Source organism: Helianthus annuus, chromosome 8 (genome assembly GCF_002127325.2).
Source record: "Helianthus annuus cultivar XRQ/B chromosome 8, HanXRQr2.0-SUNRISE, whole genome shotgun sequence".
Taxonomy (NCBI): domain Eukaryota; kingdom Viridiplantae; phylum Streptophyta; class Magnoliopsida; order Asterales; family Asteraceae; genus Helianthus; species Helianthus annuus.
Genome location: NC_035440.2, coordinates 77,343,844 through 77,361,749, shown reverse-complemented (window position 1 = coordinate 77,361,749; position 17,906 = coordinate 77,343,844). Strand labels below are relative to the sequence as shown.

Genomic DNA, 17,906 nt, shown 5'->3' with positions numbered 1-17,906 from the left:
CAACCCGGTTTTACCAGCTGTTACCCCAGTGATGTTCTCGTGTGGGGGCAGTATGGTTTCCGGGCAAAGGTCAGTTTGCGCGGCGGCCGGGGCCTGATAGAACATCACGTCCGTAGACAGGGCTGACGAGGGATTGTCTTTAACAAGAACCCGGTGACCACTAAGCCCTGCACATAGAAATTCATGACACCAAGTTCCCTACAATTACGTGGCAAGCAAAAACTTGAAAATATTCGTAAACAATTACACCATACATGATGATATAAACTAGATTTCACTATGATTTGATGAAACAATTCTCTATATATGTATGTCTCTTTCTTTGGTGATATTTCCTATAGATACCAGGGGCGGATTTAGATATAATTAGGGGGTTCCCGGGAATCCGTTCGATTCGTAATTGAGAGTGTTAATTTATATATAAAATTTGGAAGGAACCCTTTAATATTTTATAGGGGAACCTCATAACCAAATGTATTGAGCAGCAAACTGGTTCAGCTCTCTTTTCTTAAACCTGAGGTCCCGAGTTCGAGTTTTGTAAGGTCCCTTTTCCCATTTTTTTCCTTTTATAATTAGTTCTGCAATTTTTTAGGTTGCCCTACGTTATGACCTGACACTATTTAACCTAGTTAATTTGTGCACCCCCTAACGAAAACTCCTGGATCCGCCACTGATAGATACATTTACTAAAGGGTTAATTACACAAATGGGTCCTATGGTTTATAGCTAGTTTCGCCTTTAGGTACTAACTTTTTTTTTTGTAACAGGTTTAGGTTCTATGGTTTCAATTTTGTAACACCTTTGGGTATTAACACCAAAAAATGACTAAAATACCCCTGTATTTTTTTTAAGTTTATCAATGTAACACATTTGGGTACTAACACCTAATTTTATTTAAGTTTAAATCAATTTTACAAAATCTATTTATTTTTTTTATTTTTATCTTTTTATTATATCTCTTAATTAACATAAAATCTATTTATTTTTTTTATTTTCATATTTTTATTAAATTTCTTATTTAACATAAAATCTACTAGTTACACCAGTATTTTTTTTTTAAATAAAATCTACTAGTTATATAGTTTTATGTAAATTAAATTTCTTACCCGTTTTAATGCAATAACGTACCAATGTTTCGTGTGATGATGTCGAATTAGTATTTGGTATGGAATAAGATTTCAATGATATCGAATTATTTCACAATTATGGTTGGGTATGTCGCTACATCAAATTATATATATTATTATTTCACAACTACTTTTAACATAAATAATTAAAATCCATCATACACCGCACTGCACATACAAAATTCCGTCATTCAGAAAAATTAAAAAAAAATACCGATAAATTACTATCAAGGCAAGATGCCAAAAAATAATTATGAGGTCTCTTTGACTTATTTACGAATAAAGTGGTAGTAATATGATAAAGTTATTTAGAATCAATGGATTCACCCTAATTGATCCAAAAATAATAATATATATAATTCGATGTAGCAACATACCCAACCATAATTGATCCAAAAATCAAACGTAACCTGGTTCTATACCATGTACTAATTCGATGCATTGAAAAAAGAGATACAATATAATAAAAGCCATTGCATATACTAAAAATCGATACCATAGACTAAAAATCGTTGAATTAAAAAAAATCAGAAATGTAAATTTGCATAATAATTGAAATAGAATTCGATATCATTGAAATCGAATTCGATATCATTGAAATCTTATTCCATACCAAATACTAATTCGACATCATCGCACGTAACCTTGATACGTCATTGCATTAAAACGAGTAAGAAATTTAATTTACATAAAAATATATAGCTAGTAGATTTTATTTAAAAAATACTGGTGTAACTAGTAGATTTTATGTTAAATAAGAAATTTAATAAAAATATGAAAATAAAAAAATAGATTTTATGTTAATTAAGAGATATAATAAAAAGATGAATAAAAAAAATAAATAGATTTTGTAAAATTGATTTAAACTTAAATAAAATTAGGTGTTAGTACCCAAATGTGTTACATTGATAAACTTAAAAAAATGCAGGGGTATTTTAGTCATTTTTTGGTGTTAATACCCAAAGGTGTTACAAAATTGAAACAATAGAACCTAAACATGTTACAAAAAAAAGTTAGTACCTAAAGGTGAAACTAGCTATAAACCACATGCCTCATTTGTGTAATTAACTCTTTACTAAATGGAGGAATAGTGTGAGGTAGCTGCCTGACACTCCTTCATTGGATCAACCAGTTTATTATCCATTTTAAATTATGTTTTTGCTCCGGTTTAAAATTACCGTTTTGCCCTCAGCTCAAAATAAAATTACGCTTTCGTCCCCATCTCAAAATTACGATTTTGCCCTTAATTCAAAATTAAGATTTTGCCTGGCACTCCCCTATTGGACCAACCAGTTTATTATTTTATATCCATTTTAAAATTACGTTTTTGCCCCTCTTTAAAAATACGGTTATGCCCCCGGCTCAAAATAAAATTACGCTTTTGTCCCCAGCTCAAAATTACGATTTTTCCCTCGATTCAAAATAAAATTGTGGTTTTGCCCTGAGCTCAGAATTACCTTTTCGCCCCAGTTCAAAATAAAAGTTTGTTTTTGCCCCAAGCTAAAAATTACGAATTTGCCCTCTGTTCAAAAATGTGATTTTTCCCCGGTTTAAAAAAATATGATTTCGCACTCAGTTTAAAATTACGTTTTTCCCCAGTTCAAAATAAAATTATGCTTTTGCCCCCAACTCAAAATTACAATTTTGCCCTGGGTTCAAAATAAAATTGTGATTTTGCCTCCAACTTAAAATTACGATTGTGCCCTTAGTTCAAATTTATATTACGCTGTTACCCCAAGTTCAAAATTACGAATTTGCCCCTGTGAAAATTTACAATTTTGCCCCTGGTTCTAATTTACAGTACTACCATTACTTTAGCTTTTGGCAAATTACGATTTTACCCTAGTAAAAAAAATACAACTTTCCCTCAGTTAAAAATTACAATATTGCCATTGTTTTAGTTTTTTTTTATCAAAACTATAAAAGTGTTTTGTTTTAATTGGTTGACTCGATTTAATTGCTTTTCGTGTCAATGAGCTGCTTAACACTCACTCATTATTCGGCCATCGCTCCACAACGCGGGCGGGGTATTAACTAGTTTGTTAAACAATACACAGTGAGAGGCGATTTGTAGGATAAATTAGTTGGCTTCGTGTCTTATTTATCAACCCCACATTACACATATAAAATCATGTAATACTGTTTGTATAGCCTATTTATTTAAACGAGTCAAACAAGTTGTAAATGTGTTGACTAGCTGTAAAAATAGGTCAAATAGGTCGTAAACAGGTTAGGTAGTTAACCTTATACTATATATTTCTTTCTAAGATTAACAATTTAATTAAAGCAAACATAACTCCTTTAATCAAATATGTTAAATACGTCTACCTAACATCACACGCCTTGCTTTTTAAACGAGTTAAAAAAACAACCCAAAACTTGATTGTGTTTATGTAGGAATTGAGCGGGTTAGACATACAACCCAAAGCCTTATTGTATTCTTTTAGGAATTGCCAAGAAATCAATCAAAGTTGATGTTGTTTACACAATGAACACGTATAAGATTCCCACTTTGATGCACTTGTTTTGTACTCCAAAATGATTTAGAAGTAGAAACCAATTAAAAGTGACCAATATTAAAAAAAAAAGTTGTGTAAAACTGAAGTTGTTGCAAGGGATCAAAAGTTGTACAAGTCAACTCAAAGCACCCTTTAATTGCTGAATACGCACCGTTTTTAAATTTTAAATTTTAAATTATTAAAGTATAAGGACCAGACTTGAACAAGTCAAAAGTTTCTTCAGTTTACAGAAAAGGCCCAAATGTTTTGCCTAACTTCACTCTTCGTCCTCCACATGGGCAGCTTTTAAATGCGTCCAATTTCAGGCATATAACACTCACAAAATATATTGACATTATTTTTTTCAACTTTAATTTAAACTAGTTTTTTTTATATCGCACGTTGCGGTGAAATCGAACAAATGAAAACGTAAAATAAACGTGATTTGAAAATAAAGCATATTGTTTTGAAAGTCAAACCATTAGAACGATTTATTTTATTATCGTACCGTTTTATAATACCAAATAGATACTTTATTTTAAGTACAACTTGGTTTTTAACAAAACTTATAACAGAATGTCAGGGAAAGAAATCAAGCACAAGTACATACTTAAGTTTTTAGAAAAAAGTTGTAAACGTAAATTATTAAAGAAGCATCAAATTAATCGATAAATTAATATATGTTCAAAAAAAAGAAAAAAAGCAATTATTAAAAAATGGTAAATAAAATATATGTTCTGAAAAAAAAAGAAAAATATGTTATTAAAAGTAAATATAATAATAACTAGGTTAGAACCCCGTGTATTACACGGGTTAAATAAATGTAATTTTATATATTAAATAATAAAAAGTTATATTTTTATGAAACTCGCATATTGTACGGGTTAAATAATTGTAATTTTATATATATCAAATAATAAAAAAAGTAATATCTTTAAAAACCATGTGTATTACACAGATTGAATAAATGTAATTTTGTATACTATATACTTAAAAACGTCGTATCTTTAAAAAACCCGTGTATAATCGGATTGAATAAATCTACCAAATGTTAAAAAAATTAATCCTTAACAACCCCGTTGTATATTACACTTGTTGAATAGATCTAAAAAAAGTTATATCTTTAAAAACCATGTGTATTACACTGATTAAATAAATGTAATTTTGTATATTAAATACTAAAAACGTCGTATCTTTAAAAAACCCGTGTATAGTCGGGTTGAAAAATCTACCAAATAATAAAAAAATTATATCCTTAAAAACCCTGTGTATTACACGTGTTGAATAAATCTAATATTACATAGCAAATGATAAAAAAGTTATATATTTAAAAATTTCATGTATTAGACGGGTTATATAAATGTAACTTTGTATAGTAAATAATAAAAGTTAAATTTTTAAAAACCTTGCGTTTTACACAAGTTGAATAAATATAATTTTGTATACCAAATAATAAAAAGTTATATTTTTAATAAATTAGGAAAATATTTAATATTAATTTATTATTTATATATTTAATATAAGATAAGTAGGAAAGAGATGTATTTGTTTTAAAAATATATTAAATTAACAATTTAGATTTGAGGATAATATTTTATTAAAGTATGATAAGATTTAATATTAATTTATTATTTATTTATTTAGTTAATATAAGATAAATATATATATATGAGGATGCCTTCAATGAATGACACGTGTCCAAAAGTTGGTTTCTTTTATTAGATTGAACGTAGTGGGGCGCGAAGTGGGGCTATAGCGCCCACATAGCGCCGCCCACACCACCCCCTGGGCGCTATGCCCAAAAAAAAAACAAATGGCGTGAAAATTTTCGCGGCGCGAGAAGGTGTTGATTTTTAATTTTTGACCGTTGAATAACGGTCATATATAAAAAAAAAATCAATTTTTTAAACTTTTCACACTATAAATACCCTCATATTCTTCCATTTTTTTTACAACTCAATACATTCTCATTCTCATTCTCTATATATTTTTAAAAAAGCTAGTGTCACCTTATAAAAAAATGGGTTCCCCGTCGGAAGACTCTTTCACCGAAATTCACCGAAGATTTTTTTCGCCCGACGAAGACGCGGCCGAGGAAGAAGCGGTTACGAGTGCATGTACTTTTGTGCTACAAGCATTTGAGCACATTCGGCCTACTCCCCCTCCACGACCCATCTTGCGACGCACCTATATCTTGCGAGATCGTGAAGCCGCGAACGAGCGTTTGATGAAAGACTATTTTGATGCGGCACCGGTTCACGGACCGAATGTTTTTAGACGACGTTTTCGGATGAGCCAAAGGTTATTTTTGCGCATTAATAATGACTTGGAAAATAGGTATGATTTCTTTAAGCAAAGAATGGACGCACGAGGATATCTAGGCTTCACCTCAATTCAAAAGGTCACATCCGCCTTACGCGTATTATCATACGGAAACACGTACGACATCAACGACGAGTATTTGAAGATGGCGGAGAAAACAACCCGAGATTGCTTGGAACATTTTTGCTATGGTAATTTTTATTGTCTTTTATTTATTTACTTTTATATATTTATTTTTTGGTAGCTTATTAGTAAAACTTTTGTATATTAAATTATATTTTAGGAATATGCCAGTTATATGGAAAACGTTATTTGAGAAACCCCACTTGGAACGACCTTCAAAAAATATATGAGGTGCATCTAGAAAAGCATGGAATACCCGGCATGATTGGTAGCTTGGATTGTCGTCAATGGCGTTGGTATAATTGTCCAACCGCATGGCGAGGTCAACATACACGGGGTGATCAAAAAGAGCCAACTTTGGTATTACAAGGTGTTGCGTCATACGACCTTTGGGTTTGGTCGGCCTTCTTTGGTGTAGCCGGGTGTTTTAACGATATTAATACGTTAGAGGCTTCACCATTAATAGAGGGCTACATTTCTGGAACTATACCAAAGGCCGGTTTCCATGCAAACGGGAATGATTACGAGCATGGCTACTACTTGGCCGATGGTATCTACCCGGAGTATTCGATTATTGTTAAAACGTTTTCTGAAACTTTCGATGAAAAAAGAAAGTATTTTAAAAAATTACAAGAGTCTTCGAGAAAGGACATCGAGAGGTGTTTTGGGGTTCTACAGCAACGATGGCATTTTATCAGAAATCCTTGTCGCATGTGGCATAAGGATAAAATACGAATGGCCATGTATGCTTGCATCATTTTGCATAATATGATCATTGAGGATGATGGAAAAGCGATATGCCAAAACTATATTCCCGAAGATTTGGTCGAAGTAACCCAAGCGACAACGGAAGAGAGACTCGCAAATGCTCAACTACTGCGATCTAGAGAAATACATAACACGTTGAAGGCGGATTTGGTTGAGCATGCTTGGGCGATTCGCCCAATTCGATTCAACAATGATCACGACGAAGATTCCGAGGAAGAAGTGGTTGAGGAATTCGAAGACGGGAACTTTGAAGACGTAGGTTTGGATGCTGGAGAAAACGAAGAGGAAGAAGGAGAGAACGAAGATGACACCTGAAGAAACAGAGATCTAATTAAGGTATTAATTAGGTGGGTTTATGTTCCTTTCATAGAGGTTAATCTTCTTTTAGGTATTTGAGCTCCGACTGGTTACTCAACCTGCAAAACAGAACACCGTTACTCGTTAAGAGGGGAATGTGGGGGTTTCCCTCTTAACCGGGCTCCGGCGTGAGAATAAGCGATTGCTTTGAGAGTAATTAAGTAGTAAAGAGTGAGAGCCAAGAGAATAGAATGAATAACCTGAGGGATGAAGTTCTCTATTTATAGCCAGAGTGGTGTAAGAGGTTGTGGGCTGATGGGCCTTGGGCCAGAAACGGACAACGAATATGCTCTTTGCCTCGCTGGCCTCGACTGCTTAGTGGCTCCTAGATGCTCGTCGGTGCTGGCGCACCTTGATTGGAGCCACGTGTCATTGTTGTCGGCCTTGTTGTCCCTTCTGTCATCAGCAGACAAGTGGAGATCGTGGGACAGTTGTCCCCGTCTCTTGATTGGTGCCACGTAGGCGTCCTTGTGTACTTATCGTCAGAAGATCGTGGCGCACGATTGAACAGAGCCTGCTGGACGTTCATTGGCTCTTTTTCCTGCCACTCGTACCCTGTGTACCTCTGTAGGTAACAGCGCGTCTTCTTATGGAGATGATTTTGCTTGGTGGCGACTAACCCGCGCGGGGTTAGTGTGTTCACTTATACCATTGTTTTCATGCTAAGTGTTGCTATCTGACTTCATTATGTGCTCTTCCTCGCGCGGGGCTAAGTCATAATGTGACGTAAGCTGCGCGAGGCTGTTATTATCAAGTTGTTATGCTAAGGAGTATGGTCTCACGTGCAACCTGTTATGAGGTTTGCGCGACTTTTTGGGACCATACCCCTTCAAGTCCCCCCAGTCCAGTGCTGCACCATGCGCAACGCAAGTGGTTGGAGCTCTGGACTTGATAAAAATAAGAGAAGGGGAAGTTGTCCTTTTGGTCTTGACTTGTAAGGCGCATGTAGGAAACTGTGGTTTTCGATGCGCAGGTACTAGGCAGTTGTCGAGTGATATCTTGTTTGTCCTTTTAATCGCGCGAGGTGTTAGTAGTTTACGTATATCTGGCGCGATTCTTGTGACTTCTGCATGAAGTTACTTGCACGGTTTATGGCGGGAAACTTCGAAATTTGAACCTCTGACAGGTTGGTGAGATAAGTCGCTGAGAGCGACGCTTGAGTTGACCCCTGGCACGGATGTCATCATGCCGCCTGCGGCGGTTGCACTTCATGTCAGGAGAGTGGGTGCCACGCGCGCGTGGTAACCGTCGTCCCTGCTTTTCCGCTTGACGTGGCAACCTCTCGTTGGTTGCCCCTGCGGCGAGTGCGGCACGGTTACCCATCGCATTAAATGCGATGGGTATATATATCCGAAGAGAAAGGTGAGAGATTCACTTTCTCTTCGTTTCTTCTCTCTTTTTCTCTTTGAGTCTTCATATTGTTCTTCATCTTCTTCAAACTTTCTTCAAATCTTCAAACTTTCTTCAAATCTTCAAACTTTCTTCAAGTTTTTTCCAGCTTTTTCTTGAAATATGAGTGAAGAACATCAAGAAGCTCCTGTTAGTGAGGAGGGGCCAGTCCCAGTCCTGAGATGGGACTTAGGTTTATTCGAACAGATCGTTCGAAGTTTTAGGTTTCCACCGGAGTGGGATGCCCGGTACCCTGCTCAGGGTCAGACCGCGGCTGATGCCCCACCCGGTTACATTACTTTGTTCGAAGACTTCTTCCTTCAAGGAAACTTCCGGCTGCCGGCGACTAACTTCTTTGGTAGCATATTGTCCTACTACAAGTTTCATATTTCGCAGTTAAGCCCACCTGGGATGGTGAGGGTGAGGCACTTTGAGTTCTTGTGTCAATCTCACGGCATTGAGCCGACGGTGAATAAGTTTCGTGTCTTCTATCAACTGCAAAGAACAATGGGGTTCTTTTCTTTTGCTAGCCGTGGTACGGCTAAGAAGATTTTGTTGAATCCTCCCAAGAGTTTCCACGACTGGAAACCCAAGTTCTTCTTCATCCGGGAGGAAGTCTTGCCAATAGCTATGCCGTTTAGGGAATGGACCGAGGTTATACCAAAGGAGGACCTTCCTATACCGAAGTCTGCTCAGTGGTATCAGCAGCTTACCGCAACCCCTAACCGGGTATTTGGGGAGAATGTTCTGGTTGCTGCCAAGATGAGTGACCAGTGGTCACCTAGTAGCAGGGAACTCCCGGTCTTGAAGATCGGGGATCAAGGTTAGATACTTTCCCCCTTTTTGTTTTGTTTCCGAGTACATTCACTTAACTGGTTTCTTATACTTTGTTTTTGTTGTGTAGAGACGCAACTCTATCAGGCTGCCTTCCCAGCCTTTGGTGGCTCCATGGGCGTTCGCCCTCTGCGCGATGATGAGGAAGGCTGGTATGACCAGATAAAGGGGAACTTCATGTTTCCTCCTGCTGACGCCTTCGCCTCGCCGCCGGATGCAACTGAAGGTGCGCAATATCCTAAACCTCGTCCATTGCGCTCTGTGACTTCTGCTGGGAAAGAGACTTTCTATCTTTCCAGCGAGGAGTCAGTAGGGTCTTCGAATGGCGAGTTAAGTTCGTTGCCTAAAATCTTTGCAGGTGTGTTGCGCGATCTGGGGGTTGACCCAGAGGAGAAGAAGAAGAAACCTTCGAAGAAGAAAAAGAAGGCGGATGTTGAAGTGACCAGCAAGGGTCCTGGCGCCAGTCGCGCAACTACTGCTGCTGTCAAAGGTACGCTTCGCCTCCGGCAACGTGACTTAGACGATTACGTGATAATCAGTGACTCTTATGAAGGTTTATCATATGCAGCTATGGGAAAGACTGGCGCTGGTGGGTCAAAGGGCTCTGGGAGCGCGGGTTCTCGTAACCCGGATGCTGACGCAACTCCATCTCAACCTGAGGATGAAGAAGAAGAGGAAGAAGAGACTGCCCCGTTGATTGGAAGAAAGAGGGGTAGAAGCGAGGCGACAACTGGTATGGCCTCTGCGCCTGTTTCAGTTGTTATTCCCGTTGTTGGGAAGAAGAGCAAGTTGCGCTCGTTATACCAGTTTTCTCCTGGTATGCTCTTATCTCCCTTCTTTATAATTTAACCTCTTTTTGCTCAAGTGCGTTTGCTTTATTCTTGTAGAGATCAAGAAGAAGACCCCTGAAAAGGGGGTTAAGTTTGTTGAACCCAGCACGAAAAGACCTAAGGTTGCCACTGAACCTTCCGATTCTGCTGCGCTTGATGCTGCGAAAACTGCTGAAGCGCAGCGAAAGGCAGAAGAGGATCGGAGGAAAGAAGAGAGTAGGATTGCTGCGCAGAAGAAGGCTGAAGAGCGAAAGCGCAAAGAAGAGGAAGAGAAAAAGAGGAAGGAGGAGGAGGAGAGAAAGCTGGAGGCGGAGAGGAAGAGGAAGGCGGAAGAGGAGAGAAAGCTGAGGGAGGAGGCGGATAGGCAGAGGAAGGCGGAAGAGGCGAGGAAAGAAAGAGCTGCCGATCAGTCTTCTGTTCAAGGGCAGTCTGGTGTCCCAAAACCTCCCCCTGCTGCGCCGATTGTTACCTCTAAGGGGTTAGGGCGCTATGTGTCTAGTGGTGCAAGCTCTGGAGGAGCTGGGGGCTATAACCCCAATGTGATAGGTGCGAAGGATACCGTCGGGGACATATATTATAAAACTTATACTGAAGAGGAACGTGGTGATGCTCCTCATCAAGCCCCTTGGAGCTTAAGGCAGAAGGATACGTTTGTTGAATTTGGTCCTTCTCGCGATTGGTACTTGAACCAATTCACTCCTGGCGAAGTTAACCGTCAAAAGGCGAAGCCGCATGAAATGTTGTATCGCACTTACATTCTTGCCGAGGCCAACGCTCGATCTGCTAACCATCAGATAGTTCGTGAATGGCGAACAATGGTCAGAGAGCGCGCCGACTGGGAGGCTTACCGAGAACGTGTGCTAAAACGTGTTGGTGAATTTGAGAAGGCTAAGGCCACATTTGATGAGGAGAAAGCCAAGTTTGAGGCTGATAGGAAAGCTGAAGAGTGGGGTCGCGAGGGCCTGCAAAAGAAACTTCATAATGTGGAAGAGCAACTGGCCAAGGAGAAGGCCGAGTTCAAGCGTATATGCGCTCAAGACAACGAGCGTACTTATGCTCTACGCCAGAAGATCGTTGGTCTTGAGGCTACAGTTGCGGACTTGACCTCAAAGGTGGAGGAAGCGCAGGGTGAAAAAACTGCCAAGCAGCAGATGGAGGTTAGTTCTACTGATTCCCGCTCTTCCTTTTTGTTTACGAGATTTCTCTAAGTCAATTCTCAAGGTGTTTGTCCATTTTTAGGTTGAGCTGACTGAAGCCAAGGTGCAATTGTCTAACAAGGACAAGGATCTCCATGCCAAGGACGTTGAGATAGCGGAACTCAAGCGTCGCTTGAATGAGCAAATCGACAGATGCGAGTCTTTGGAGATTGACCTTGAGGCTGAGAAGGTCAAGGCCACCGATGCTGAGGAGGCGCGTGCTGTCAGCACTGCGGCGCTTAACGTGGCTCAGACAAATTATTCTGAGGCCCAAGGCATTGTGGACACGCTTGTTTCTGAAGCAGAATGGATGCGCACTCGGGGAATAGTGCTGGTAAGTCCCTTTTGCCTTACCTTTTTCTTTAACATGTTGAAGAGTTTATTCTTAATGCTCCTCTTTTGATGAAGGTTGCCAACTCCATCCTGAACGCCGGCGAGCTAGATCGCGCTGTTGCTGCTCTTACGGATGCGGCGCGTGCAGTTGGTCATCGAGGAGGTTACCTGGAGTGTGCTGATCACGTTGAGCGAATGCTGGGACAAGAATTCGATACAAGTCATTGCTCAGTGACGGAACAAGCTGATGCTGCGCTGGCCAGTGCTGAGAACTCATATGACAACCTCTCCTTGCCCATCATGGACTTGGTTGTTAGTGCCTTAAAAAAGGATGATTGGTGTCAGCGCCTCAAGGCGATCCTTGATCCACCGATTACTGTTGAATCATCTGATGAGGAAGCAGCTGGTGATGATGGCGGAGGTGATGACGATGGCGACGATGGTGAAGGGAACGAAGATGATGATGGTGAGAAGAAAGAAGACAAATAGAGTAGGTTGTTAGTTTGTTGATAGGCGTTTGTGCCTTTGTTTCTGACTTGATTGTAAGTGGTGCGCTTTTGCGCAGTTTTAATGACAATGAAGTGCCTTCGTTTTTTCTGTTGCAATTATTGCATTGCTGTAAAAACTTAGGTTAAATTAGCTCGAATAAATGGAAGCGTTATCTAAGTATAAGGTGGCCACCCGGTCTCGCGCTTTGTTTGCGGAGGACCTTGGAGGTGGTTTTGAACCATCTCAAAATGCTGGAGTGTTTTCGCGCTAATCAGAAGTTTAACATGCATTTGTAACGAAAAAACAATGTAATAGAACATGTCGTATGTTTTCATTCAAATCAGAAGTTGGCTCTTAGGCCTTCATACATATATGCCAATGGCTCGTAGCCGGCGTGGCGAAATTGAAAAATGGCGCGAGGCCGAAAAGGTTACATATAGCATTTGCGCAATTGTTGCGCATTCCAAGTTCTTGGTAAGATGTGGCCATCTAAGGTGCGCAATTTGTAGGCCCCTTTGCCTAGGACCTCATGAATCAGATATGGGCCTTCCCATTTAGGTGCCAATTTCCCTGGGCGTTCCGCATTTGACGCTTCGTTGTCGCGAAAGACGTACTCCCCTGGATGGAAGGTACAAATGCGAACCCTTGTGTTGTAGTACCTTTCCAGCTGGGTTTTGTATTTGGCCTCTCTGATTCTTGCGATTTCACGCCGTTCTTCTAACAAGTCTAAGTCTAGACGCCTTTCTGCTTCATTGTCAACCGTGTTGACCGTGGTCATTCGCGGCGAGGGCAAGCCAATCTCTGCCGGGATTACCGCCTCTGAGCCATAGACTAGGCTGAAAGGGGTCTCGCCGGTACTTGTCTTTGGCATGGTCCGATGAGCCCATAAAATGCTTGGGAGCTCATCGACCCATCCGCGCCGCCTTGTTCCTAATCTGGCCTTTATCCCTTCGACGATGCATTTGTTCACACTTTCCACTTGTCCGTTGCCTTGTGGGTGCGCAACGGAGGTGAAAGTGTGTTCAATGTTCATCTCCTTCATCCAGTTCTTAAGATCGTCTGACGCGAAGTTGGTGCCGTTGTCTGTCACGATCTTGAGCGGGAGGCCGAATCTGCATATGATGTGCTCCCATATGAACTTGCGCACAATCATGGCTGTGGTGGATGCAAGGGCTTTGGCTTCTACCCACTTCGTGAAGTAGTCGACAGCTACTATGATGAACTTTACGGCGCCGGGGGCATCCGGGAAGGGTCCTACCATGTCAATTCCCCATTGCTGAAAGGGCCATGCGGTGGACACGGGGATAAGATCATTTTTAGGCCGCAACGTTTTTGGAGCGTGCCTCTGGCAAGAGTCACACTTGCGGATCTCCTTCATTGCGTCAACATGCATACCCGGCCAGTAGTAACCGGCGCTCATGATCTTCGCGACGACCATCCTTGGTCCGGAGTGGATGCCGCAAATCCCTTCGTGGATTTCCCTTATCAAATAATTCGCGTCCTGGGGGTCCACACAGCGCAGTAGTGGTCCCAAGAAGGATTTTCGGTACAAGATACCGTTGTTCATTTCGTACTGTAGGGCTTTGTTTTGGATCTTTCTTGCTTCCGCTTTGTTCTCAGGAAGCACCCCCTCTCGCAAGTATTGGATGATAGGGGTCATCCATGATGTCTGCCCTGTTTCGATTACGTTAACTTGGCGCAGTAAAACCGATGGGTTCTTGAGTACCTCTATCCTTACATCCTTGGCTAGATGTTGAAAGGAGGTCGAGGCGAGCTTGCTCAGGGCATCTGCGGGCTTGTTTTCTGAGCGATTGATATGTATGACTTCGTGGGTTTTGAATTGTTGGAGCAATTCTTTCGCTTGTTCCAGATATAAAGCCATGACTTCACCCTTCGCGTCGTATATGCCATTTACTTGACTGGCTATCAGGAGTGAATCCACATGTGCGCGCAAGTTTTTTGCTCCCATCTTGATGGCGAGGCGTAAGCCTGCCAGAAAAGCCTCATACTCAGCTTCATTGTTGGTGTTTTTGAAGTCGAGCTTAATGGCGTAAGTAAACTCGTGCTTTTCTGGGCTCACTAGACGTAAACCTGCTCCCGCGCCATCTTCATTTGATGCCCCGTCAGTGTAAAGCATCCAGATCTCCTCTGTTGTGTTTTCCTTTGGAGTCTCTATCATCTCGCACTCCTTGATTTTATCGGCCGGCACTTCTGTGATGAAGTCGGCGAGGACCTGCCCCTTAATGGCTGGGCGCGGCCTATACAAGATGTTATGGCCGCCCAGTTCAATGGCCCATTTTGCCAATCTGCCTGATGTCTCAGGCTTCTGAAGTATAGTGCCAATGTGGAAATTGGTAAGCACAGTTATCACATGGCCTGTGAAGTATCGGCGCAATCTTCGGGAGGCGTGTAGTAGCGCAAGAACCAGCTTTTCCATTGTGGAATATCTTGTTTCTGGGTCTGTGAGTATCCTGCTGACGTAATAGATCGGGGTTTGCACGCCGTTCCTGTCTACCAACAATACTGACCCTACTGCCTTATCCGAGGAGGACAAGTACAGCACAAGGGGCTCTTTTTCAAACGGTGCCGTCAGCGTAGGGAGTTCGATCAGACACGCTTTCATTTGTTGAAAAGCTGTTTCGGCTTCCGAGGTCCATTTGAACTCTTGCTTCTTCACACAATTGCGCAACGTGCTAATGAAGGGATACGACTTTGCGGCGTGATTGGAAAGAAATCGATTTAGCGCGGCCAGCCGGCCGGCTAGTCGTTGCATTTCCTTGATGTTTCTTGGCGAGGGCATTCGTTCTATAGCTTGTACCTTCTCTGGGTTCACCTTGAAACCGCCGTTTGTGACAATGAAGCCCAGAAACTTTCCTTCTTCCATGCCAAAGGAACACTTGGCTGGATTTAGTTTCATATTTACGCTGCGCAATGAGTTGAACGTTTTTTCGATGTCTTTTAACATTTGGTCCTCTTCGGGACTTTTCACCACTAGATCATCGATGTAAACCTCAATGTGCTTTCCGATGTCACCTGCGAAGGTTTTGTCCATCAAGCGTTGATAGGTCGCGCCTGCATTCTTTAAACCAAAAGGCATTTTGGTGTAGCAGAATATTCCAAGATCAGTCCTGAAGGCTGTCTTGTCTTCATCTTCTAGCTTCATCTGCACCTGATGGTATCCTTTATAGCAATCCAGAAAGCACTTCCATCGGTATGGCGCGAGGGAATCGATTTTTTTATCGATCTCAGGCAAGGAATAGCAATCCTTTGGGCACGCCTTGTTGAGATCAGTGTAATCTACGCACATGCGCCATCCGCCATTTGATTTCTCGACCATCACAGGGTTCGCCACCCAACTCTGATATCTTACTTCCCGCAAGATCCCGGCTTTAAGCAGCTCGCATACTTGCTCGTTCATTGCCTTTGTCTTGTCTGCCCCTAGGCTGCGCCTTCTTTGGACCTTTGGCTCGACAGATGGGTAAGTGTTTAAGCAATGCTCGGTGATGTTGCGCGGGACACCGGTCATGTCTGCCGGCGTCCAGGCAAATATATCCATGTTGCGGAACAGCAGTTGCTTCAAATGTTTTCTGATGTCTGACGAAATGGCGTGGCCAATTGTCACTGTCTGCTCAGGGTACTTGCGGTTTAAGACCCATTCTTCTGGCTCGGTCGTAGAGACCTTCGCCGCTTTTGTCGGGCGCATCTCTTCAGTTGACATCACTTCTTTCTTGGCGTATATGATTGCGACGCCTGTCTTGGTAGGAAACCCTATGGCAGAATGAGGTGTTGAAGTCACCATGTTTAGTTCGCCTTGTGTTTCCCTTCCAAGAAGCACATCATGCCTTGATTTCACTGGCATTACCATAAAGTTCACATTTGTTGTTCTTGAGTGTTTCCCGTCAGAGAGCGTGACAGGGAAACTGATTTGCCCGAGAGGGAAGACCATTTCATTGCAAAAGCCGGACAAAGGATAATCGACTGGCTCGAGTCTCGCTTTGTCTTCTTCATCGAGTTGGTTGAAACATTGTTCGTAGATGATGTCGGCTGTGCTTCCTGGGTCGATGAAGATGTATTCAGTTTCATAGTGACCAATTATGCCAGTAATGACGACGGGTCGTGTAGCGCGAGGACCGCCGCGCACTACTGGGAATATGACTTGCTGTTCTTGCCAAGAAGGCTCGTAGGGCCGTTTGCCTTTTTCTCTCGCGGTGTATCTTGGTCCGTTGACCATGTGAGTCTCTAGCCGTCTCACCTTTTTGTGGCTGCCTTCATCATGACGCTGGAGTTGACGGGTGTCCTTGCGCACATTCTTCACTAAATGGCTTAGCTTGCCGCTTTTGAGCGCTCTTTCGATTTCCTGGCGCAAACTGTAGCAGTCATCGGTCAAATGCCCCGAATCTTTGTGAAAATCACAGTATAAGTTAGGGTCTTGCCCTTTCTTGTTTGTCATCGGCCTTGGCGCCTTGAAATCGACATTCTCCGTCATCAACACCTCTTTTGGAGTTTTTGTGAGCGGAGTCCAGTGTTTGTCGCGGTTGTCGTCTCTGACTGCTTTCTTGTAACCGATTCGGTCAATCGTATCTCGCGCATCTTCTCTGTAACGTGGCCTGTCATCGCGGCCTCTGGGTCTCTCAGACTTCCAGTCATGACTCTTGTACTTGTTGCGCTTGTTGTTGTTGTTGTCGCGCGGCCTCTCGTTTGCTCTTGAAAATCGATCTTCGGAGTAATAACCCTTTCCACCAGCAAGGGACTCCTCGGTTTGTGCGACGATCTTTGCTGCTTCCATCAGTTTATCCCACTCTTTTGGCATCCCATCTTTGCCTGTGATGGTTCTAATGAGGCTATCACAGCGTATAGCCTTCTTGAAATGGCAGCGCATGAGTTGCTCACTGACGCCGCCAATCTCTAAACATTCTTTGTTGAAACGCGTGATGAAGTCCTCAAGACCTTCACCATCCCTTCGCCATATATCTTCTACTTCCGCCGTATCACGCTGATAGCGACGTTGTTGGCTAAAATAGCTTAAGAATTGTGTCTTGAAGTCTGTCCATGACTTAATTTTTCCGGGCGGAAGGCTGTCAAACCAGGCGCGAGCCGCTCCGGTCAGCGTTTGAATGAACAGGTGGCACCACATGGGCATGTTCCAACCTCCCATGCAGCCCACACTCGTGAATGTTCTGACGTGGTCGTCTGGGTCAGTCAACCCATTGAATTTCCCAACGGTTGGGGGTAGCTTCTCTCGTGAGAGTGGTGCGAGTGCGATTTTCGGGATAAACTTGGAGTGTTCCGCAGCTTCCGCTGGCCTGTAAGCCAGGCGGAAATCTCTTTCAGCTTCTTCTGTATAGCCAATATGTTGTCTTGGCTTATAGTACTCGTGGTTTTTTGGTAAACGATTGAAGACTGACGACTCTTCATCACCTTCCCATGTAGGATCGTATGGGTCGGTTTCTTCCCATTCATTGTTCATGTTGCGCGGCGTGAGCCGGCTGTGAACAGGGCCTCGTTGAAGGTTCGACGGATATTCATAGTGACTATCCGTTTCCCCTCTTGTATCGCGCGTGTCTTGTACGCTTACACGTCTTGTAGGGGGAGGCCTGTTGGTTCTGCCTTGAAGATTGGCTGGTGGTGGCATTTGGCGCA

The 17,906-nt window shown here is 42.1% G+C and overlaps 1 protein-coding gene across 2 annotated transcripts; it reads left to right on the top strand.

Moving 5' to 3' along the window:
• The first annotated feature begins 7,594 nt into the window (after positions 1–7,594).
• On the top strand, positions 7,595–12,570 carry LOC118481275. 2 transcript variants are annotated; one of them, XM_035976683.1, is made up of 7 exons: positions 7,595–9,407; positions 9,489–9,644; positions 9,777–9,908; positions 9,987–10,235; positions 10,306–11,405; positions 11,488–11,778; positions 11,853–12,570. In XM_035976683.1, exons 1-7 carry the CDS (start codon positions 8,708–8,710, stop codon positions 12,264–12,266), a joined length of 3,042 nt encoding a protein of 1,013 aa, XP_035832576.1. In that variant the 5' UTR covers positions 7,595–8,707; the 3' UTR covers positions 12,267–12,570. The 2 variants fall into 2 exon arrangements, with proteins under 2 accessions (XP_035832576.1, XP_035832575.1); XM_035976682.1 differs by having other exon boundaries at positions 9,777–10,235.
• The last annotated feature ends 5,336 nt before the right edge of the window (positions 12,571–17,906 follow it).